This window comes from Schistocerca cancellata, unplaced genomic scaffold (assembly GCF_023864275.1).
Source record: "Schistocerca cancellata isolate TAMUIC-IGC-003103 unplaced genomic scaffold, iqSchCanc2.1 HiC_scaffold_812, whole genome shotgun sequence".
Classification (NCBI taxonomy): domain Eukaryota; kingdom Metazoa; phylum Arthropoda; class Insecta; order Orthoptera; family Acrididae; genus Schistocerca; species Schistocerca cancellata.
This window is the reverse complement of record NW_026046823.1, coordinates 55,311-76,297: the sequence shown is the minus strand read 5'-3', so window position 1 is coordinate 76,297 and position 20,987 is coordinate 55,311. Positions and strand designations below refer to the sequence as shown.

Below are 20,987 nucleotides of genomic sequence, written 5' to 3'. Positions count from 1 at the left end.
GCTGTCCTCAAAAAGTATGCTGTGTTCACAAGGTCACATACGCTAACTATGTGTTCTGTCATTGTGCAGATTGCAAAAGCATCTGTTACTGAACTTGCAAGAGATACCTTGCATGGGGAAGTGACTGCTTACGCAAAACTTACTATACTGTCCTCAAAAAGTATGCTGCTGCACAAGGTGTGTTGTCCTCGAAAGATGTCCTTTCCTTGCAGGCTGTGCTGTCCTCGCAAGCTGTGCTGTCCTCGCAAGCTGTGCTGTCCTCGCAAGCAGTGCTGTCCTCGCAAGCCGTACTGTCCTCGCAAGCCGTGCTGTCCTCACAAGCTTTGCTGTCCTCGCAAGCTGTGCTGTCCTCTCAAGTTGAGCTGTCCTCTCAAGTTGTGTTGTCCTCTCAAGTTGAGCTGTCCTCTCAAGTTGACCTGTCCTCGCAAGCTGTGCTGTCCTCGCAAGCTGTGCTGTCCTCGCAAGCCGTGCTGTCCTTGCAAGCTGTGCTGTCCTCGCAAGCTGTGCTGTCATCACAAGCTGTGCTGTCCTCGCAAGTTGTTCTGTCCTCGCAAGCTGTGCTGTCCTCACAAGGTGTGCTGTCCTCGCAAGCTGTGCTGTCATCACAAGCTGTGCTGTCATCGCAAGCTGTGCTGTCATCGCAAGCTGTGCTGTCATCGCAAGCTGTGCTGTCCTCGCAAGCTGTGCTGTCCTCGAAAGCTGTGCTGTTCTCGAAAGCTGTGCTGTCCTCGAAGGCTGTGCTGTCCTCGCAAGCCGTGCTGTCCTCGCAAGCCGTGCTGTCCTCGCAAGCCGTGCTGTCCTCGCAAGCCGTGCTGTCCTCACAAGCTTTGCTGTCCTCGCAAGCTGTGCTGTCCTCTCAAGTTGTGCTGTCCTCTCAAGTTGTGCTGTCCTCTCAAGTTGAGCTGTCCTCTCGTTGAGCTGTCCTCTCGAGCTGTCCTCTCAAGTTGAGCTGTCCTCTCAAGTTGAGCTGTCGTCTCAAGTTGAGCTGTCAACTTGAGCTCTCCTCTCAAGTTGAGCTGCCCTCTCAAGTTGAGCTGTCCTCTCAAGTTGAGCTGTCCTCTCAAGTTGCGCTGTCCTCTCAAGTTGAGCTGTCCTCACGAGCTGTGCTGTCCTTGCAAGCTGTGCTGTCCTTGCAAGCTGTGCTGTCCTTGCAAGCTGTGCTGTCATCGCAAGCTGTGCTGTCATCGCAAACTGTGCTGTCCTCGCAAGCTGTGCTGTCCTAGCAAGATGTGCTGTCCTTGCAATGTGTGCTGTGCTGTCCTCAAAAAGTATGCTGTGTTCACAAAGTCACATACACTAACTATGTGTTCTGTCATTGTGCGGATTGCAAAAGCATCTGTTACTGAACTTGCAAGAGATACCTTGCATGGGGAAGTGACTGCTTACGCAAAACTTACTATACTGTCCTCAAAAAGTATGCTGCTGCACAAGGTGTGTTGTCCTCGAAAGATGTCCTTTCCTTGCAGGCTGTTTTGTCCTTGCAAGGGGAGTGGATTCTGTGCAAGGTGCGCGGTGCGCTGTCCTCACTGGTTGTGCTAGTCGTGAAAATTATTGTCCCCCACATGGTGAGCTGTATTGCCAACATGTGCTAACCTCATAATGAGTGCAGCAATCAGAAGGCATGCAGTCATTGGAACACATAATTTTTCAGAAAATATGCCTTCTTCATATATTGTACTATCCCCACACAGTGTACTAACATTACAAGGCGTTCTCTCCTCTTGGGGTGTGCCTCCCTTATAAAATGTCCTCTCATTCCAACATGTGCTCTCCCTTTAAGATGTGCAGACTGCCTAAAGTGAGCTGACCTCTGCATATCTGCCATCTTCTTAATGCTTGATGTACTCAGCAGGTGTGCAATTTTATTGGTGTCTTGTGTTCTGAAGGTGTCTTTGCAGGGCGAACTGTCTTCGCATGGCATGCTAACTTCACAGGTGTGCTGTCTTCACTAGGTGTGCAGTGCTTGCAAGGTGTGATGTCCCTGCATGGTGTGCAATTCTCACATGGTGTGCCATTCTCACATGGTGTGCCATCCTCACATGGTGTGCCATCCTCGAATGGTGTGCCAACCTCGAATGGTGTGCCAACCTCACATGGTGTGCCATCCATGCTTGGTGTGCCATCCTTGCAAGGTGTGCCATCCCCACAAGATGTGCCTTCCTCACAAAGGGTGCCATCCTCACAAGGTGTGCTGGCCTCGCAAGGTGTGCTGTCCTCGCAAGGTGTGCCGTCCTCGCAAGGTGTGCCGTCCTCGCAAGGTGTGCCAACCTTGCAAGGTGTGCTGTCCTCACAAGGTGTGCTGTCCTCACAAGGTGTGCTGTCCTCACAAGGTGTGCTGTCCTCACAAGGTGTGCTGTCCTCACAAGGTGTCCTGTCCTCGCAAGGTGTGCCATCCTCGCAAGCAGTGCTGTCCTCTCAGGGAGTGCCATCCTTGCAAGGAGTGCCAACATTGCTAGCTGTGCTGTACTCACATACAATGCATGACAAGCCCCCCTTGCAGAGCAAGCTAAGCTCACATTGTGTGGTTCTACCATCCCAAGATGTTCTGACCTCACATAATGCGCTGTCCTCAGTAGGGATGCTGCCCTCAAATAAAGTGGTGCCCACACTTCACGTTCTGTCCTTCAATAGAGTCACTTCCTAATAATATGTGCCATCTAAGATCAGTGTAGCCTCTCACAATCTGTACTGTCTTTCGAATGTGTGTTGCCCCTGGTAGATGTGCTTTCCTTTCATGGTGAGCTGTGAGCTGCGCTGACAAGAGCGACTGATATCAGAACGTATGCTCCTCTACCTGTAGCAACATGTCTCTTTCTTAAATTATCTTAATCACAACCTGGGATTATTACATTAAAAGAGCTATCCCACAAGGTGTACTGACTACACGTCATGATGCTTGGACATGGTTTGCAGTCCTTACGTCCACAAAGATCTTCTCACTTATTAGGAGTGACGAAATCAGACTACGCAGTATTAACAGTGTGTGAAGACTTCGCAAGGTGTGCAGCCTTTTTAAGGAGTGCGGCCTTTTTAAGGAGTGCAGCCCTTGCAAAGGGTGAGACTTTCAATGACTGGAGCCTTCACAATAAGTGCAGACTCCACATGGAGTGAGTGCAGCCTCCACATGGAGTGCAGTCTCTGCATGGATTGCACCCTGCACTGGGAGTACACCTTCCACAGGGAGTGAAGCCTCCACACGGAGTACACCCTTCGCACAGAGTGCAGTCTTTGCATGCAGTGCAGCCTTCGCATGGAAGGCAGCCTACACATGGAGTGCAGCCTTCGCATGGAGTGCTGCCTTCGCAAGGAGTGCAGCCTTCGCATGGAGTGCAGCCTTCGCATGATAGTGCAGCCTACGCATGGAGTGCAGCCTTCGCAAGGAGTGCTGCCTTCGCATGGAGTGCTGAATTCGCACGGAGTGCTGCCTTCGCACGGAGTGCTGCCTTTGCATGGAGTGCTGCCTTCCCAAGGAGTGCTGCCGTCGCAAGGAGTGCTGCCTTCACAAGGAGTGCTGCCTTCGTAAGGAGTGCTGCCTTCGCAAGGAGAGCCGCCTTCGCAAGGAGTGCTGCCATCGCAAGGAGTGCTGCCATCGCAAGGAGTGCTGCCTTCGCAAGGAGTGCTGCCTTCGCAAGGAGTGCTGCCTTCGCAAGGAGTGCTGCCTTCGCAAGGAGTGCTGCCTTCGCAAGGTGTGCTGCCTTCGCAAGGAGTGCTGCCTTCGCAAGGAACGCTGCCTTTGCAAGGAGTGCTGCCTTTGCAAGGAGTGCTGCCTTCGCACGGAAAGCATCCTTCGCAAGGAGTGCTGCCTTTGCACGGAGTGCTGCCTTCGCACGGAGTGCAGCCTTCGCACGTATGCTGACTTTGCATGGAGTGCTGCCTTTCTACAGATTGCTGCCTTCGCAAGGAGTGCTGCCTTTGCATGGAGTGCTGCCTAAGCAAGGAGAGCTGTCTTCGCACAGAGTGCGCCTTCTCTCGAAGTGCTGCCTTCACAGGCAGTGCTGCCTTCGCAAGGAGTGCTGCCTCCGCAAGGAGTGCTGCCTTCGCAAGGAGTGCTGCCTTCACACAGAGTGCTGCCTTCGCACGGAGTGCTGGTTCACACAGAGTGCAGCCTTCGCATGGAGTGCTGCCTTCGCAGGGAGTGCTGCCTTCGCAAGGAGTGCTGCCTTTGCATGGAGTGCAGCCGTCACACGTAGTGCTGCCTTCGTACTGAGGCCTGCGTTTGCACTGAGTGCTGCTTTCGCACGGAGTGCTGCCTTTGCATGGAGTGCAGCCTTCGCACATAGTGCTGCCTTCACACGGAGTGCTTCCTTTGACACAGTGCTGCCATCGCAAGGAGGGCTGCCTTCGCAAAGAGTGCTGCCTTCGCAAGGAGTGCTGCCTTTGCACAGAGTGCTGCCTTTGCAGGGAGTGCTGCCTTTGCACAGAGTGCTGCCTCCGCAAGGACTGCTGCCTCCGCAAGGACTGCTGCCTTTGCATGGACTGTTGCCTTTGCATGGACTGTTGCCTTTGCAAGGAGTGCTGCCTTCGCAAGGAGTAATGCCTTCGCTAGGAGTGCTGCCTTCGCAAGGAGTGCTGCCTTCGCAAGGAGTGCTGCCTTCGCTCGGAGTGCTGCCTTCGCAGGGAGTGCTGCCTACGCAGGGGGTGCTGCCTTCGCAAGGAGAGCTGCCTTCGCAAGGAGTGCTGCCTTCGCAAGGAGTGCTGCCTTCCAAGGAGTCCTGCCTTCGCTAGAAGTGCTGCCTTCGCACGGAGGGCTGCCTTCGCAAGGTGTGCTCCCTTCGCAGGGAGTGCTGCCTTCGCAAGGGGTAATGCCTTCGCAAGTACTGATGCCTTCGCAGCGAATACTGCCTTTGCAACGAGTGCTGCGTTCCAATGAGTGCTGCCTTCGCAAGGAGTGCTGCCTTCACATGGAGTGCAGCCTTCGCATGGAGTGCTGCTTTTGCTCAGAGTGCTGCCTTCGCAAAGAGTGCAGCCTTCGCAAGGAGTGCTGCCTTCGCAAGGAGTGCTGCCTTCGCAGGGAGTACTGCCTTTGCAACGAGTGCTGCCTTCCAATGAGTGCTGCCTTCGCTAGGAGTGCTGCCTTCGCTAGGAGTGCTGCCTTCGCAGGGAGTGCTGCCTTCGCAGGGAGTGCTGCCTACGCAGGGAGTGCTGCCATCGCTAGGAGTGCTGCCTTCGCAAGGAGTGCTGCCTTCGCAAGGAGTGCTGCCTTCGCAAGGAGTGCTGCCTTCGCTAGGAGTGCTGCCTTCGCAAGGAGTGCTGCCTTCACAAGGAGTGCTGCCTTCGCACGGAGTGCAGCCTTCGCACGTAGTGCTGCCTTCCCACAGAGTGCTGCCTTTGCACAGAGATCTGCATTCGCAGGGTGTGGTGCCTTCGCAAGAAGTGCTGCCTTCGCAAGGTGTGCTGCCATCGCTAGGAGTGCTGCCTTCAAAAGGAGTGCTGCCTTCGCAAGGAGTGCTGCCTTCGCAAGGTGTGCTGCCATCGCTAGGAGTGCTGCCTTCGCAAGGTGTGCTGCCATCGCTAGGAGTGCTGCCTTCGCAAGGAGGGCTGACTTCGCAGGGAGAGCTGCCTTTGCAGGGAGTGATGCCTTCGCAAGGAGTAGTGCATTCGCAAGGAGTGCTGCCTTCGCAGGGAGTGCTGCATCTGCAAGGAATGCTGCCTTCGCAAGGAGTGCTGCCTTCGCAAGGAGTGCTGCCTTCGCAAGGAGTGCTGCCTTTGCAAGGAGCGCTGCCATCGCAAGGAGTGCTGCCTTCGCTAGGAGTGCTGCCTTCGCAAGGAGGGCTGCCTTCGCAAGGAGGGCTGCCTTCGCAAAGAGGGCTGCCTTCGCAGGGAGTGCTGCCTTCGCAAGGGGTAATGCCTTCGCAAGTAGTTCTGCTTTCGCAGGGAGTACTGCCTTTGCAAGGAGTGCTGCCTTCCAAGGAGTGCTGCCTTCGCAAGGAGTGCTCCCTTGGCAAAGAGTGCTGCCTTCGCAAGGAGTGCTGCCTTCGCAATGAGGGCTGCCTTCGCTAGGAGTGCTGCCTTCGCTAGGAGTGCTGCCTTCGCAAGGAGTGCTGCCTTCGCAAGGAGTGCTGCCTTCGCAAGGAGTGCTGCCTTTGCACAGAGTGCAGCCTTCGCACATAGTGCTGCCTTCACACGGAGTGCTTCCTTTGACAGAGTGTTGCCTTCGCAAGGAGTGCTGCCTTCGCAAGGAGTGCTGCCTTCGCAAGGAGTGCTGCCTTCGCAAGGAGTGTTGCCTTCGCAAGGAGTGCAGCCTTTGCAAGGAGTGCAGCCTTTGCAAGGAGTGCAGCCTTTGCAAGGAGTGCAGCCTTCGCAAGGTGTGCAGCCTTCGCAAGGAGTGCTGCCTTCGCAAGGAGTGCTGCCTTCCCAAGGAGTGCTGCCTTAGGACGGAGTGCTGCCTTCGCTTGGAGTGCTGAATTCGTACGGAGTGCAGCCTTCGCAAGGAGTGCAGCCTTCGCAAGGAGTGCTGCCTTCGCAAGGAGTGCTGCCTTCGCAAGGAGTGCTGCTTTCGCACAGAGTGCAGCCTTCGCACATAGTGCTGACTTCACACAGAGTGCTTCCTTTGACAGAGTGCTGCCTTCGCAAGGAGGGTTGCCTTCGCAGGGAGTGCTGCCTACGCAGGGAGTGCTGCCTTCGCAAGGAGTGCTGCCTTTGTAAGGAGTGCTGCCTTCGCAAGGACTGCTGCCTTCGCAAGGAGTGCTGCCTTCGCACGGAGTGCAGCCTTCGCACATAGTGCTGCCTTCACACGGAGTGGTTCCTTTGACAGAGTGCTGCCTTCGCAAGGAGTGCTGCCTTCGCAAGGAGTGCTGCCTTCGCAAGGAGTGCTGCCTTCGCAAGGTGTGCTGCCTTCGCAAGGAGTGCTGCCTTCGCAAGGAACGCTGCCTTTGCAAGGAGTGCTGCCTTTGCAAGGAGTGCTGCCTTCGCACGGAAAACATCCTTCGCAAGGAGTGCTGCCTTTGCACGGAGTGCTGCCTTTGCACGGAGTGCTGCCTTCGCACGGAGTGCAGCCTTCGCACGTAGTGCTGACTTTGCATGGAGTGCTGCCTTTCTACAGATTGCTGCCTTCGCAAGGAGTGCTGCCTTCGCAAAGAGTGCTGACTTCGCAAGGTATGATGCCTTCGCAAGGAGTGCTGCCTTCGCAAGGAGTGCTGCCTTTGCATGGAGTGCTGCCTAAGCAAGGAGAGCTGTCTTCGCACAGAGTGCGCCTTCTCTCGAAGTGCTGCCTTCACAGGGAGTGCTGCCTTCACAAGGAGTGCTGCCTCCGCAAGGAGTGCTGCCTTCGCAAGGAGTGCTGCCTTCACACAGAGTGCTGCCTTCGCAAGGAGTGCTGCCTTCACACAGAGTGCTGCCTTCGCACGGAGTGCTGGTTCACACAGAGTGCAGCCTTCGCATGGAGTGCTGCCTTCGCAGGGAGTGCTGCCTTCGCAAGGAGTGCTGCCTTTGCATGGAGTGCAGCCATCACACGTAGTGCTGCCTTCGTACTGAGGCCTGCCTTTGCACTGAGTGCTGCTTTCGCACGGAGTGCTGCCTTTGCATGGAGTGCAGCCTTCGCACATAGTGCTGCCTTCACACGGAGTGCTTCCTTTGACACAGTGCTGCCTTCGCAAGGAGGGCTGCCTTCGCAAAGAGTACTGCCTTCGCAAGGAGTGCTGCCTTTGCACAGAGTGCTGCCTTTGCAGGGAGTGCTGCCTTTGCACAGAGTGCTGCCTCCGCAAGGACTGCTGCCTTTGCATGGACTGTTGCCTTTGCATGGACTGTTGCCTTTGCAAGGAGTGCTGCCTTCGCAAGGAGTAATGCCTTCGCTAGGAGTGCTGCCTTCGCAAGGAGTGCTGCCTTCGCAAGTAGTGCTGCCTCCGCTAGGAGTGCTGCCTTCGCTAGGAGTGCTGCCTTCGCTAGGATTGCTGCCTTCGCTCGGAGTGCTGCCTTCGCAGGGAGTGCTGCCTACGCAGGGGGTGCTGCCTTCGGAAGGAGAGCTGCCTTCGCAAGGAGTGCTGCCTTCGCAAGGAGTGCTGCCTTCCAAGGAGTCCTGCCTTCGCTAGAAGTGCTGCCTTCGCACGGAGGGCTGCCTTCGCAAGGTGTGCTCCCTTTGCAGGGAGTGCTGCCTTCGCAAGGGGTAATGCCTTCGCAAGTACTGATGCCTTCGCAGGAAGTACTGCCTTTGCAACGAGTGCTGCCTTCCAATGAGTGCTGCCTTCGCAAGGAGTGCTGCCTTCACATGGAGTGCAGCCTTCGCATGGAGTGCTGCTTTTGCTCAGAGTGCTGGCTTCGCAAAGAGTGCAGCCTTCGCAAGGAGTGCTGACTTCGCAAGGAGTGCTGCCTTCGCAGGGAGTACTGCCTTTGCAACGAGTGCTGCCTTCCAATGAGTGCTGCCTTCGCTAGGAGTGCTGCCTTCGCTAGGAGTGCTGCCTTCGCAGGGAGTGCTGCCTTCGCAGGGAGTGCTGCCTACGCAGGGAGTGCTGCCATCGCTAGGAGTGCTGCCTTCGCAAGGATTGCTGCCTTCGCAAGGAGTGCTGCCTTCGCAAGGATTGCTGCCTTCGCAAGGATTGCTGCCTTCGCAAGGAGTGCTGCCTTCGCAAGGAGTGCTGCCTTCGCTAGGAGTGCTGCCTTCGCAAGGAGTGCTGCCTTCACAAGGAGTGCTGCCTTCGCACGGAGTGCAGCCTTCGCACGTAGTGCTGCCTTCCCACAGAGTGCTGCCTTTGCACAGAGATCTGCATTCGCAGGGTGTGGTGCCTTCGCAAGAAGTGCTGCCTTCGCAATGTGTGCTGCCATCGCTAGGAGTGCTGCCTTCAAAAGGAGTGCTGCCTTCGCAAGGAGTGCTGCCTTCGAAAGGAGTGCTGCCTTCGAAAGGAGTGCTGCCTTCGAAAGGAGTGCTGCCTTCGAAAGGAGTGCTGCCTTCGCAAGGTGTGCTGCCATCGCTAGGAGTGCTGCCTTCGCAAGGAGGGCTGACTTCGCAGGGACAGCTGCCTTTGCAGGGAGTGCTGCCTTCGCAAGGAGTAGTGCATTCTCAAGGAGTGCTGCCTTCGCAGGGAGTGCTGCATCCGCAAGGAATGCTGCCTTCACAAGGAGTGCTGCCTTCGCAAGGAGTGCTGCCTTCGCAAGGAGTGCTGCCTTCGCAAGGAGTGCTGCCTTTGCAAGGAGTGCTGCCATCGCAAGGAGTGCTGCCTTCGCTAGGAGTGCTGCCTTCGCTAGGAGTGCTGCCCTTCTAAGGAGAGCTACCTTCGCAAGGAGTGCTGCCTTCGCTAGGAGTGCTGCTTTCGCAAAGAGGTCTGCCTTCGCAGGGAGTGCTGCCTTTGCAGGGAGTGCTGCCTTCGCAAGGAGTGGTGCCTTCGCAAGGAGTGCTGCCTTCGCAGGGAGTGCTGCATCCGCAAGGAGTGCTGCCTTCGCAAAGTGTGCTGCCTTCACAAGGAGTGCTGCCTTTGCACAGAGTGCTGCCTTCGCAGGGAGTGCTGCCTACGCTGGGAGTGCTGCCTTCGCAAGGAATGCTGCCTTCGCAAGGAGTGCTGCCTTCGCAAGGAGTGCTGCCTTCGCACGGAGTGCTGCCTTCGCACGGAGTGCAGCCTTCGCACGTAGTGCTGCCTTCGCACGGAGTGCTGCCTTTGCACAGAGATCTGCATTCGCAGGGAGTGGTGCCTTCGTAAGAAGTGCTGCCTTCGCAAGGAGTGCTGCCTTCGCTAGGAGTGCTGCCTTCGCAAGGAGTGCTGCCTTCGCAAGGAGTGCTACCTTCGCACGGAGTGCAGCCTTCGCACGTAGTGCTGCCTTCCCACGGAGTGCTGCCTTTGCACAGAGATCTGCATTCGCAGGGTGTGGTGCCTTCGCAAGGAGTGCTGCCTTCGCTAGGAGTGTTGTCTTCGCAAGGAGGGCTGCCTTCGAGAGGAGGGCTGCCTTCGCAGGGAGTGCTGCCTTCTCATGGGGTAATGCATTTTCAAGTTGTGCTGCCTTCTCAGGGAGTACTGCCTTTGCAACGAGTGCTGCCTCCCAATGAGTGCTGCCTTCGCAAGGAGTGCTGCCTTCGCAAGGCGTGCTGCCTTCGCAAGGCGTCCTACCTTCGCAAGGAGTGCTGCCTTCGCAATGAGGGCTGCCTTTGCAGGGAGTGCTGCCTTCGCAAGGGGTGGTGCCTTCGCAAGGAGTCCTGCCTTTGCAAGGAGTGCTGCCTTCGCAAGGAGTGCTGCCTTCGCTAGGAGTGCTGCCCTTCTAAGGAGAGCTGGCTACGCAAGGAGTGCTGCCATCGCTAGGAGTGCTGCTTTCGCAAGGAGGGCTGACTTCGCAGGGAGTGCTGCCTTTGCAGGGAGTGCTGCCTTCGCTAGGAGTGTTGCCTTCTCAAGGAGAGCTGCCTTCGCAAAGAGGGCTGCCTTCGCAGAGAGTGCTGCCTTCGCAAGGGGTAATGCCTTCGCAAGTAGTTCTGCTTTCGCAGGGAGTACTGCCTTTGCAAGGAGTGCTGCCTTCCAAGGAGTGCTGCCTTCGCAAGTAGTCCTCCCTTCGCAAAGAGTGCTGCCTTCGCAAGGAGTGCTGCCTTCGCAATGAGGGCTGCCTTCGCTAGGAGTGCTGCCTTCGCTAGGAGTGCTGCCTTCGCAAGGAGTGCTGCCTTCACAAGGAGTGCTGCCTTCGCACGGAGTGCAGCCTTCGCACGTAGTGCTGCCTTCCCACAGAGTGCTGCCTTTGCACAGAGATCTGCATTCGCAGGGTGTGGTGGCTTCGCAAGAAGTGCTGCCTTCGCAAGGTGTGCTGCCATCGCTAGGAGTGCTGCCTTCAAAAGGAGTGCTGCCTTCGCAAGGAGTGCTGCCTTCGAAAGGAGTGCTGCCTTCGAAAGGAGTGCTGCCTTCGAAAGGAGTGCTGCCTTCGAAAGGAGTGCTGCCTTCGCAAGGTGTGCTGCCATCGCTAGGAGTGCTGCCTTCGCAAGGAGGGCTGACTTCGCAGGGACAGCTGCCTTTGCAGGGAGTGCTGCCTTCGCAAGGAGTAGTGCATTCGCAAGGAGTGTTGCCTTCGCAGGGAGTGCTGCATCCGCAAGGAATGCTGCCTTCACAAGGAGTGCTGCCTTCGCAAGGAGTACTGCCTTCGCAAGGAGTGCTGCCTTCGCAAGGAGTGCTGCCTTTGCAAGGAGTGCTGCCATCGCAAGGAGTGCTGCCTTCGCTAGGAGTGCTGCCTTCGCTAGGAGTGCTGCCCTTATAAGGAGAGCTACCTTCGCAAGGAGTGCTGCCTTCGCTAGGAGTGCTGCTTTCGCAAAGAGGTCTGCCTTCGCAGGGAGTGCTGCCTTTGCAGGGAGTGCTGCCTTCGCAAGGAGTGGTGCCTTCGCAAGGAGTGCTGCCTTCGCAGGGAGTGCTGCATCCGCAAGGAGTGCTGCCTTCGCAAAGTGTGCTGCCTTCGCAAGGAGTGCTGCCTTTGCACAGAGTGCTGCCTTCGCAGGGAGTGCTGCCTACGCTGGGAGTGCTGCCTTCGCAAGGAATGCTGCCTTCGCAAGGAGTGCTGCCTTCGCAAGGAGTGCTGCCTTCGCACGGAGTGCTGCCTTCGCACGGAGTGCAGCCCTCGCACGTAGTGCTGCCTTCGCACGGAGTGCTGCCTTTGCACAGAGATCTGCATTCGCAGGGAGTGGTGCCTTCGTAAGAAGTGCTGCCTTCGCAAGGAGTGCTGCCTTCGCTAGGAGTGCTGCCTTCGCAAGGAGTGCTGCCTTCGCAAGGAGTGCTACCTTCGCACGGAGTGCAGCCTTCGCACGTAGTGCTGCCTTCCCACGGAGTGCTGCCTTTGCACAGAGATCTGCATTCGCAGGGTGTGGTGCCTTCGCAAGGAGTGCTGCCTTCGCTAGGAGTGTTGTCTTCGCAAGGAGGGCTGCCTTCGAGAGGAGGGCTGCCTTCGCAGGGAGTGCTGCCTTCTCATGGGGTAATGCATTTTCAAGTTGTGCTGCCTTCTCAGGGAGTACTGCCTTTGCAACGAGTGCTGCCTCCCAATGAGTGCTGCCTTCGCAAGGAGTGCTGCCTTCGCAAGGCGTGCTGCCTTCGCAAGGCGTCCTACCTTCGCAAGGAGTGCTGCCTTCGCAATGAGGGCTGCCTTTGCAGGGAGTGCTGCCTTCGCAAGGGGTGGTGCCTTCGCAAGGAGTGCTGCCTTTGCAAGGAGTGCTGCCTTCGCAAGGAGTGCTGCCTTCGCTAGGAGTGCTGCCCTTCTAAGGAGAGCTGGCTACGCAAGGAGTGCTGCCATCGCTAGGAGTGCTGCTTTCGCAAGGAGGGCTGACTTCGCAGGGAGTGCTGCCTTTGCAGGGAGTGCTGCCTTCGCTAGGAGTGTTGCCTTCTCAAGGAGAGCTGCCTTCGCAAAGAGGGCTGCCTTCGCAGAGAGTGCTGCCTTCGCAAGGGGTAATGCCTTCGCAAGTAGTTCTGCTTTCGCAGGGAGTACTGCCTTTGCAAGGAGTGCTGCCTTCCAAGGAGGGCTGCCTTCGCAAGTAGTCCTCCCTTCGCAAAGAGTGCTGCCTTCGCAAGGAGTGCTGCCTTCGCAATGAGGGCTGCCTTCGCTAGGAGTGCTGCCTTCGCAAGGAGTGCTGCCTTCGCAAGGAGTGCTGCCTTCGCAAGGAGTGCTGCCTTCGCAAGGAGTGCTGCCTTCGCAAGGAGGGCTGCCTTCGCAAGGAGTGCTGCCTTCCCATGGAGTGCTGCCTTGGGACAGAGTGCTGCCTTCGCTAGGGGTGTAGCCTTCGTACACAGTGCAGCCTTCGCAAGGAGTGCTGCCTTCGCAAGGTGTGCTGCCTTTGCAAGGAGTGCTGCCTTCGCAAGGAGTGCTGCCTTCGCAAGGAGTGCTGCCTTCGCTAGCAGTGTTGCCTACACAAGGAGTGCTGCGTTCAGAAGGAGTGGTGCCTACGCAAGGGGTGCTGCCTTCGCAAGAAGTGCTGCCTTTGCAAGGAGTACTGCCTTCGCTAGGAGTGCTGCCTTCGCAAGGAGTGCTGCCTTCGCAAGGAGGGCTGCCTTCGAGAGGAGGACTGCCTTCGCAGGGAGTGCTGCCTTCGCAAGGGGTAATGCCTTCGCAAGTAGTGCTGCCTTCTCAGGGAGTACTGCCTTTGCAACGAGTGCTGCCTTCCAATGAGTGCTGCCTTCGCACGGAGTGCAGCCTTCGCACGTAGTGCTGCCTTCGCACGGAGTGCTGCCTTTGCACAGAGATCTGCATTCGCAGGGAGTGGTGCCTTCGTAAGAAGTGCTGCCTTCGCAAGGAGTGCTGCCTTCGCTAGGAGTGCTGCCTTCGCAAGGAGTGCTGCCTTCGCAAGGAGTGCTACCTTCGCACGGAGTGCAGCCTTCGCACGTAGTGCTGTCTCCCACGGAGTGCTGCCTTTGCACAGAGATCTGCATTCGCAGGGTGTGGTGCCTTCGCAAGGAGTGCTGCCTTCGCTAGGAGTGTTGTCTTCGCAAGGAGGGCTGCCTTCGAGAGGAGGGCTGCCTTCGCAGGGAGTGCTGCCTTCTCATGGGGTAATGCATTTTCAAGTTGTGCTGCCTTCTTAGGGAGTACTGCCTTTGCAACGAGTGCTGCCTCCCAATGAGTGCTGCCTTCGCAAGGAGTGCTGCCTTCGCAAGGCGTGCTGCCTTCGCAAGGCGTCCTACCTTCGCAAGGAGTGCTGCCTTCGCAATGAGGGCTGCCTTTGCAGGGAGTGCTGCCTTCGCAAGGGGTGGTGCCTTCGCAAGGAGTGCTGCCTTTGCAAGGAGTGCTGCCTTCGCAAGGAGTGCTGCCTTCGCTAGGAGTGCTGCCCTTCTAAGGAGAGCTGGCTACGCAAGGAGTGCTGCCATCGCTAGGAGTGCTGCTTTCGCAAGGAGGGCTGACTTCGCAGGGAGTGCTGCCTTTGCAGGGAGTGCTGCCTTCGCTAGGAGTGTTGCCTTCTCAAGGAGAGCTGCCTTCGCAAAGAGGGCTGCCTTCGCAGAGAGTGCTGCCTTCGCAAGGGGTAATGCCTTCGCAAGTAGTTCTGCTTTCGCAGGGAGTACTGCGTTTGCTAGGAGTGGTGCCTTCCAAGGAGTGCTGCCTTCGCAAATAGTCCTCCCTTCGCAAAGAGTGCTGCCTTCGCAAGGAGTGCTGCCTTCGCAATGAGGGCTGCCTTCGCTAGGAGTGCTGCCTTCGCAAGGAGTGCTGCCTTCGCAAGGAGTGCTGCCTTCGCAAGGAGTGCTGCCTTCGCAAGGAGTGCTGCCTTCGCAAGGAGTGCTGCCTTCGCAAGGAGTGCTGCCTTCGCAAGGAGTGCTGCCTTCCCATGGAGTGCTGCCTTGGGACAGAGTGCTGCCTTCGCTAGGGGTGTTGCCTTCGTACACAGTGCAGCCTTCGCAAGGAGTGCTGCCTTCGCAAGGTGTGCTGCCTTTGCAAGGAGTGCTGCCTTCGCAAGGAGTGCTGCCTTCGCAAGGAGTGCTGCCTTCGCTAGCAGTGTTGCCTACACAAGGAGTGCTGCGTTCAGAAGGAGTGGTGCCTCCGCAAGGGGTGCTGCCTTCGCAAGAAGTGCTGCCTTTGCAAGGAGTACTGCCTTCGCAAGGAGTGCTGCCTTCGCAAGGAGTGCTGCCTTCGCAAGGAGGGCTGCCTTCGAGAGGAGGACTGCCTTCGCAGGGAGTGCTGCCTTCGCAAGGGGTAATGCCTTCGCAAGTAGTGCTGCCTTCTCAGGGAGTACTGCCTTTGCAACGAGTGCTGCCTTCCAATGAGTGCTGCCTTCGCAAGGAGTGCTGCTTTCGCAAAGAGTGTTGCCTTCGCAGGGAGTGCTGCATCCGCAACGAGTGCTGCCTTCGCAAGGTGTGCTGCCTTCGCAAGGAGTGCTGCCTTTGCAAGGAGCGCTGCCATCACAAGGAGTGCTGCCTTCGCTAGGAGTGCTGCCTTCGCAAGGAGGGCTGCCTTCGCAAAGAGGGAGTACTGCCTTTGCAACGAGTGCTGCCTTCCAATGAGTGCTGCCTTTGCAAGGATTGCTGCCTTCGCAAGGAGTGCTGCCTTCGCAAGGAGTGCTGCCTTTGCAAGGATTCCTGCCTTCGCAAGGAGTGCTGCATTCGCTAGGAGTGCTGCCTTTGCTAGGAGTGCTGCCATCGCTAGGAGTGCTGCCTTCGCAGGGAGAGCTGCCTTCACAAGGAGTGCTGCCTCCACAAGGAGTGCTGCCTTCGCAAGGAGTTCTGCCTTCGCAAGGAGTGCAGCCTTCGCACGTAGTGCTGCCTTCCCACAGAGTGCTGCCTTTGCACAGAGATCTGCATTCGCAGGGTGTGTAGCCTTCGCAAGGTGTGCTGCCTTCGGTAGGAGTGCTGCCTTCAAAAGGAGTGCTGCCTTCGCAAGGAGTACTGCCTTCGAAAGGAGTGCTGCCTTCGCAAGGAGTGCTGCCTTCGCTAGGAGTGTTGTCTTCACAAGGAGGGCTGCCTCCGAAAGGAGGGCTGCCTTCGCAGGGAGTGCTGCCTTCGCAAGGGGTAATGCATTTTCAAGTACTGTTGCCTTCTCAGGGAGTACTGCCTTTGCAACGAGTGCTGCCTCCCAATGAGTGCTGCCATCACAAGGAGTGCTGCCTTCGCAAGGAGTGCTGCCTTCCCAAGGAGTGCTGCCTTCGCAAGGAGTGCTCCCTTCGCAATGAGGGCTGCCTTTGCAGGGAGTGCTGCCTTCGCAAGGGCTGGTGCCTTTGCAAGGAGTGCTGCCTTTGCAAGGAGTGCTGCTTTCGCAAGGAGTGCTGCCTTCGCTTGGAGTGCTGCCCTTCTAAGGAGAGCTGGCTTCGCAAGGAGTTTTGCCATCGCTAGGAGTGCTGCTTTCGCAAGGAGGGCTGACTTCGCAGGGAGTGCTGCCTTTGCAGGAAGTGCTGCCTTCGCAAGGAGTTGTGCCTTCACAAGGAGTGCTGCCTTCGCAGGGAGTGCTGCATCCGCAAGGAGTGCTGCCTTCGCAAGGAGTGCTGCCTTCGCAAGGAGTGCTGCCTTCGCAAGGGGTGCTGCCTTTGCAAGGAGCGCTGCCATCGCAAGGACTGTTGCCTTCGCTAGGAGTGCTGCCTTCGCAAGGAGGGCTGCCTTCGCAAAGAGGGCTGCCTTCGCAGGGAGTGCTGCCTTCGCAAGGGGTAATGCCTTCGCAAGTAGTTCTGCATTCGCAAGTAGTGCTGCCTTCGCAAAGAGTGCTGCCTTCGCAAGGAGTGCTGCCTTCGCAATGAGGGCTGCCTTCGCAATGAGGGCTGCCTTCGCAAGGAGTGCTGCCTTCGCAAGGAGTGCTGCCTTTGCAAGGAGTGCTGCCTTCGCAAGGAGTGCTGTCTTCCCAAGGAGTGCTGCCTTCGCGAGGAGTGCTGCCTTCGCAGGGAGTGCTGCCTTCGCAAGGAGTGCTGCCTTCGCAAGGAGTGCTGCCTTCCCAAGGAGTGCTGCCTTGGGACAGAGTGCCGCCTTCGCTAGGAGTGTTGCATTCGTACACAGTGCAGCCTTCGCAAGGAGTGCTGCCTTCGCAAGGTGTGCTGCCTTTGCAAGGAGTACTGCCTTCGCAAGGAGTGTTGCCTTCGCAAGGAGTGCTGCCTGCGCTAGCAGTGTTGCCTTCGCAAGGAGTGCTGCGTTCAGAATGAGTGGTGCCTCCGCAAGGGGTGATGCCTTCGCAAGGAGTGCTGCCTTTGCAAGGAGTACTGCCTTCGCAAGGAGGGCTGCCTTTGCAAGGAGTTCTGCCTTCGCTAGGAGTGTTGCCCTCGCAAAGAGGGCTGCCTTCGCAAGGAGGGCTGCCTTCGCAGGGAGTACTGCCTTCGCTAGGAGTGATGTCTTCGCAAGGAGGGCTGCCTTCGAGAGGAAGGCTGCCTTCGCAGGGAGTGCTGCCTTTGCAAGGGGTAATGCCTTCGCAAGTAGTGCTGCCTTCTCAGGCAGTACTGCCTTTGCAACGAGTGCTGCCTTCCAATAAGTGCTGCCTTCCCAAGGAGTGCTGCTTTCGCAAGGAGGGCTGCCTTCGCAGAGAGTGCTGCCTTTGCAGGGAGTACTGCCTTCGAGAGGAGTGGTGTCTTCGCAAGGAGTGCTGCCTTCGCAGGGAGTACTGCATCCGCAAGGAGTGCTGCCTTCGCAAGGTGTGCTGCCTTCGCAAGGAGTGCTGCCTTTCCAAGGAGCGCTGCCATCGCAAGGAGTGCTGCCTTCGCTAGGAGTGCTGCCTTCGCAAGGAAGGCTGCCTTCGCAAAGGGGGAGTACTGCCTTTGCAACGAGTGCTGCCTTCCAATGAGTGCTGCCTTTGCAAGGAGTGCTGCCTTCGCAAGGAGTGCTGCCTTCGCAACGGGGGCTGCCTTTGTAGAGAGTGCTGTCTTCGTAAGGGGTTTTGCCTTCGCCAGTAGTGCTGCCTTTGCAAGGAGTGCTGCCTTTGCAAGGAGTGCTGCCTTTGCAAGGAGTGCAGCCTTCGCAAGGAGTGCTGCCTTCGCAAGGAGTGCTGCCTTCGCAAGGAGTGCTGCCTTTGCACAGAGTGCTGCCTTTGCAGGGAGTACTGCCTTTGCACAGAGTGCTGCCTCCGCAAGGAGAGCTGCCTTTGCATGGACTGTTGCCTTCGCAAGGAGTGCTGCCTTTGCAAGGATTGCTGCCTTCGCAAGGAGTGCTGCCTTCGCTAGGAGTGCCGCCTTCGCTAGGAGTGCTGCCTTCGCAAGGAGGTCTGCTTTCGCACGGAGTGCAGCCTTCGCACATAGTGCTGCCTTCACACAGAGTGCTTCCTTTGACAGAGTGCTGCCTTCGCAAGGAGGGCTGCCTTCGCAGGGAGTGCTGCCTACGCAGGGAGTGCTGCCTTCGCAAGGAGTGCTGCCATCGCAAGGAGTGCTGCCTTGCAGGGAGTGCTGCCTTCGCAAGGAGTGCTAACTTCACACGGAGTGCAGCCTTCGCCCAGATAGCTGACTTCACACGGAGTGCAGCCTACGCACAGTGTGCTGCCTTCCAATGAGTGCTGCCTTCGCAAGGAGTGCTGCCTTCGCAAGGAGTGCTGCCTTCGCAAGGAGTGCTGCCTTCGCAATGAGGGCTGCCTTTGCAGCGAGTGCTGGCTTCGCAAGGGGTGGTGCCTTCGCAAGGAGTGTTGCCTCTGCAAGGAGTGCTGCCTTCGTAAGGAGATATGCCTTCGCAAGGAGTGCTTCCTTCGCTAGGTGTGCTGCCCTTCTAAGGAGAGCTGCCTTCGCAAGGAGTGCTGCCATCACTAGGAGTGCTGCTTCGCAAGGAGGGCTGCCTTCGCAGGGAGTGCTGCCTTTGCAGGCAGTGCTGCCTTTGCAAGGAATGCCGCCTTCGTACGGAGTGCAGCATTCGCACGTAGTGCTGTCTTCGCACGGAGTGCTGCCCTTGCACAGAGATCTGCATTCGCAGGGAGTGGTGCCTTCGCAAGAAGTGTTGCCTTCGCAAGGAGTGCTGCCTTCGCAAGGAGTGCTGCCTTCACAAGGAGTGCAGCCTTCGCACGGAGTGCAGCCTTCGCACGTAGTGCTGCCTACCCACGGAGTGCTGCCTTTGCACAGAGATCTGCATTCGCAGGGTGTGGTGCCTTCGCAAGAAGTGCAGCCTTCGCAAGGTGTGCTGCCTTCGCTAGGAGTGCTGCCTTCAAAAGGAGTGCTGCCTTTGCAAGGAGTACTGTCTTCGAAAGGAGTGCTGCTTTCGCAAGGAGTGCTGCCTTCGCTAGGAGTGTTGTCATCGCAAGGAGGGCTGCCTTCCTGAGGAGGGCTGCCTTCGCAGGGAGTGCTGTCTTCGCAAGGGGTAATGCATTCGCAAGTAGTGCTGCCTTCTCAGGGAGTACTGCCTATGCAACGAGTGCTGCCTCCCAATGAGTGCTGCCTTCGCAAGGAGTGCTGCCTTCGCAAGGAGTGCTGCCTTCGCAAGGAGTGCTGCCTTCGCAATGAGGGCTGCCATTGCAGGGAGTGCTGCCTTCGCAAGGGAAGGTGTCTTCGCAAGGAGTGCTGCCCTTCTAAGGAGAGCTGGCTTCGCAAGGAGTGCTGCCATCGCTAGGAGTGCTGCTTTCGCAAGGAGGGCTGACTTCGCAGGGAGTGCTGCCTTTGCAGGGAGTGGTGCCTTCGCAAGGAGTGGTGCCTTCGCAGGGAGTGCTGCCTTCGCAGGAAGTGATGCATCCGCAAGGAGTGCTGCCATCGCAAGGAGTGCTGCCTCTGCAAGGAGTGCTGTCTTTGCAAGGAGCGCTGCCATCGCAAGGAGTGCTTCCTTCGCTGGGAGTGCTGCCTTTGCACAGATTGCTGCCTTCGAACGGAGTGCAGCCTACACACAGAGTGTTGCCTTCGCAAGGAGTGCTGCGTTCGAAAGGAGTGCTGCCTTCGCAAGGAGTGCTACCTTCACAAGGAGTGTTGCCTTCGCAAGTAGTACTGCCTTCGCAAGAAGTGCTGCCTTCGCAATGAGTGCTGCCTTCCAAGGAGTGCTATCTTCGCTAGAGGTGCTGCCTTTGCACGGAGGTCTGCCTTCGCAAGGAGGGCTCCCTTCGCAGGGAGTGCTGCCTTCGCAAGGGGTAATGCCTTCGCAAGTACTACTGCCTTCGCAGGGAGTACTGCCTTTGCAACGAGTGCTGCCTTCCAATGAGTGCTGCCTTTGCAAGGAGTGCTGCCTTCGCAAGGAGTGCTGCCTTCGCAAGGAGTGCTGCCTTCGCAACGAGGGCTGCCTTTGTAGGGAGTGCTGTCTTCGCAAGGGGTTTTGCCTTCGCCAGGAGTGCTGCCTTCGCAAGGAGATATGCCTTCGCAAGGAGTGCTGCCTCCGCAAGGAGTGCTGCCTTCGCACAAAGGGCTGCTTCGCAAGGAGGGCTCCCTTCGCAGGGAGTGCTGCCTTCGCAAGGGGTAATGCCTTCGCAAGTACTGCTGCCTTCGCAGGGAGTACTGCCTTTGCAACGAGTGCTGCTTTCCAATGAGTGCTGCCTTTGCAAGGAGTGCTGCCTTCGCACGGAGTGCAGCCTTCGCATGGAGTGCTGCTTTTGCTCAGAGTGCTGCTTTTGCAAGGAGTGCTGCCTCCGCAAGGAGTGCTGCCTCCGCAAGGAGTGCTGCCTTCGCAAGGGTGCTGCCTTCACAAGGAGTGCTGCCTTTCCAAGGAGCGCTGCCTTCGCAGGAAGTGCTGCTTTCCAAGAAGTACTGCCTTCATAAGGAGTGCTGCCTTCACAAGGAGTGCTGCCTTTGCATGGAGTGTTGCCTTCACAAGGAGTGCTGCCTTCGCAAGGAGTGCTCCCTTCGCAAGGAGTGCTCCCTTCGCAAGGAGAGCTGCCTTCGCACGGAGTGCTGCCTTTGCACAGAGTGCTGCCTTTGCAAGGAGTGCTGCCTTCGCACAGAGTTCTGATTCGCAGGGAGTGCTGCTTCCGCAAGGATTGCTGCCTTCGCTAGGAGTGCTGCCTTCGCTAGGAGTGCTGCCTTTGCAGGGAGTGCTGCCTTCGCTAGGAGTGCTGCCTTCGCTAGGATTGTTGCCTTTGCTAGGAGTGCTGCCTTCGCTAGAAATGCTGCCTTCGCACGTAGTGCTGCATTCGCACGGAGTGTTGCCTTTGTACAGATTGCTGCCTTCGCAAGGAGTGCTGCCTTCGCAAGGAGTGCTGCCTTCGCAAGGAGTGCTGCCTTCGCAAGGAGTGCTGCCCTCGCAAGGAGTGCTGCCTTCGCAAGGAGTGCTGCCTTCACTAGGAGTGCTGCCTTCGCAGGGGGTGCTGTCTTGGTAAGGGGTGGTGCCATCGCAAGGAAGGATGCCATCGCAAGGAGGGATGCCTTCGCAGGGAGTGCTGCCTTCGCAAGGGGTGGTGCCTTCGCAAGTAGTGCTGATTTTGCAGGGAGTACTGCCTTTGCAAGGAGTGCTGCATTGCAAGGAGTGTTGCCTTCGCAAGGAGTGTTGCCTTCGCAAGGAGTGCTGCCTTCGCAGGGAGTGCTGCCTTCGCAAGGAGTGCTGCCTTCGCAAGGAGTGCTGCCTTTGCAAGGAGTGCTGCCTTCGCAAGGAGTGCTGCCTTCGCAAGGACTGCTGCCTTCGCTAGGAGTGCAGCCTTCGCAAGGAGTGCAGCATTTGCAAGGAGTGCTGCCTTCGCAAGGAGTGCTGCCTTCGCATGGAGGGCTACCTTCACAGGGAGTGCTGCCTCTGCAAGGAGTGCTGCCTTCGCACGCACGTAGTGCTGCCATCGCA

At 57.7% G+C, this 20,987-nt stretch overlaps 6 protein-coding genes across 6 annotated transcripts; all 6 read left to right on the top strand.

Annotated features, from left to right (window-relative positions):
• Nucleotides 1–2,107: 2,107 nt before the first annotated feature.
• On the top strand, nt 2,108–2,644 carry LOC126143504 (collagen alpha-1(I) chain-like). Its single transcript, XM_049915421.1, has one exon. It carries the CDS (start codon nt 2,108–2,110, stop codon nt 2,642–2,644), a length of 537 nt encoding a protein of 178 aa, XP_049771378.1.
• Nucleotides 2,645–8,347: 5,703 nt separating this feature from the next.
• Nucleotides 8,348–9,970, top strand: LOC126143503 (trophinin-like). The gene has a single exon (XM_049915420.1). It carries the CDS (start codon nt 8,348–8,350, stop codon nt 9,968–9,970), a length of 1,623 nt encoding a protein of 540 aa, XP_049771377.1.
• A 535-nt stretch (nt 9,971–10,505) lies between these two features.
• Nucleotides 10,506–11,930, top strand: LOC126143502 (trophinin-like). Its single transcript, XM_049915419.1, has one exon. The coding sequence runs from the start codon at nt 10,506–10,508 to the stop codon at nt 11,928–11,930; it is 1,425 nt and encodes a 474-aa protein (XP_049771376.1).
• A 2,690-nt stretch (nt 11,931–14,620) lies between these two features.
• On the top strand, nt 14,621–15,436 carry LOC126143500 (uncharacterized). Its single transcript, XM_049915418.1, has one exon. It carries the CDS (start codon nt 14,621–14,623, stop codon nt 15,434–15,436), a length of 816 nt encoding a protein of 271 aa, XP_049771375.1.
• Nucleotides 15,433–16,803, top strand: LOC126143499 (trophinin-like). The gene has a single exon (XM_049915417.1). It carries the CDS (start codon nt 15,433–15,435, stop codon nt 16,801–16,803), a length of 1,371 nt encoding a protein of 456 aa, XP_049771374.1.
• Nucleotides 16,804–17,108: 305 nt separating this feature from the next.
• LOC126143498 (uncharacterized) lies at nt 17,109–17,729 on the top strand. Its single transcript, XM_049915416.1, has one exon. The coding sequence runs from the start codon at nt 17,109–17,111 to the stop codon at nt 17,727–17,729; it is 621 nt and encodes a 206-aa protein (XP_049771373.1).
• The last annotated feature ends 3,258 nt before the right edge of the window (nt 17,730–20,987 follow it).

Coding starts and splice junctions, on each gene's coding strand:
- LOC126143504 (XM_049915421.1), top strand. CDS start 2,108: ATGCTTGGTGTGCCATCCTTGCAAGGTGTGCCATCCCCACAAGATGTG.
- LOC126143503 (XM_049915420.1), top strand. CDS start 8,348: ATGAGTGCTGCCTTCGCTAGGAGTGCTGCCTTCGCTAGGAGTGCTGCC.
- LOC126143502 (XM_049915419.1), top strand. CDS start 10,506: ATGAGGGCTGCCTTCGCTAGGAGTGCTGCCTTCGCTAGGAGTGCTGCC.
- LOC126143500 (XM_049915418.1), top strand. CDS start 14,621: ATGAGTGCTGCCTTCGCAAGGAGTGCTGCTTTCGCAAAGAGTGTTGCC.
- LOC126143499 (XM_049915417.1), top strand. CDS start 15,433: ATGAGTGCTGCCATCACAAGGAGTGCTGCCTTCGCAAGGAGTGCTGCC.
- LOC126143498 (XM_049915416.1), top strand. CDS start 17,109: ATGAGTGCTGCCTTTGCAAGGAGTGCTGCCTTCGCAAGGAGTGCTGCC.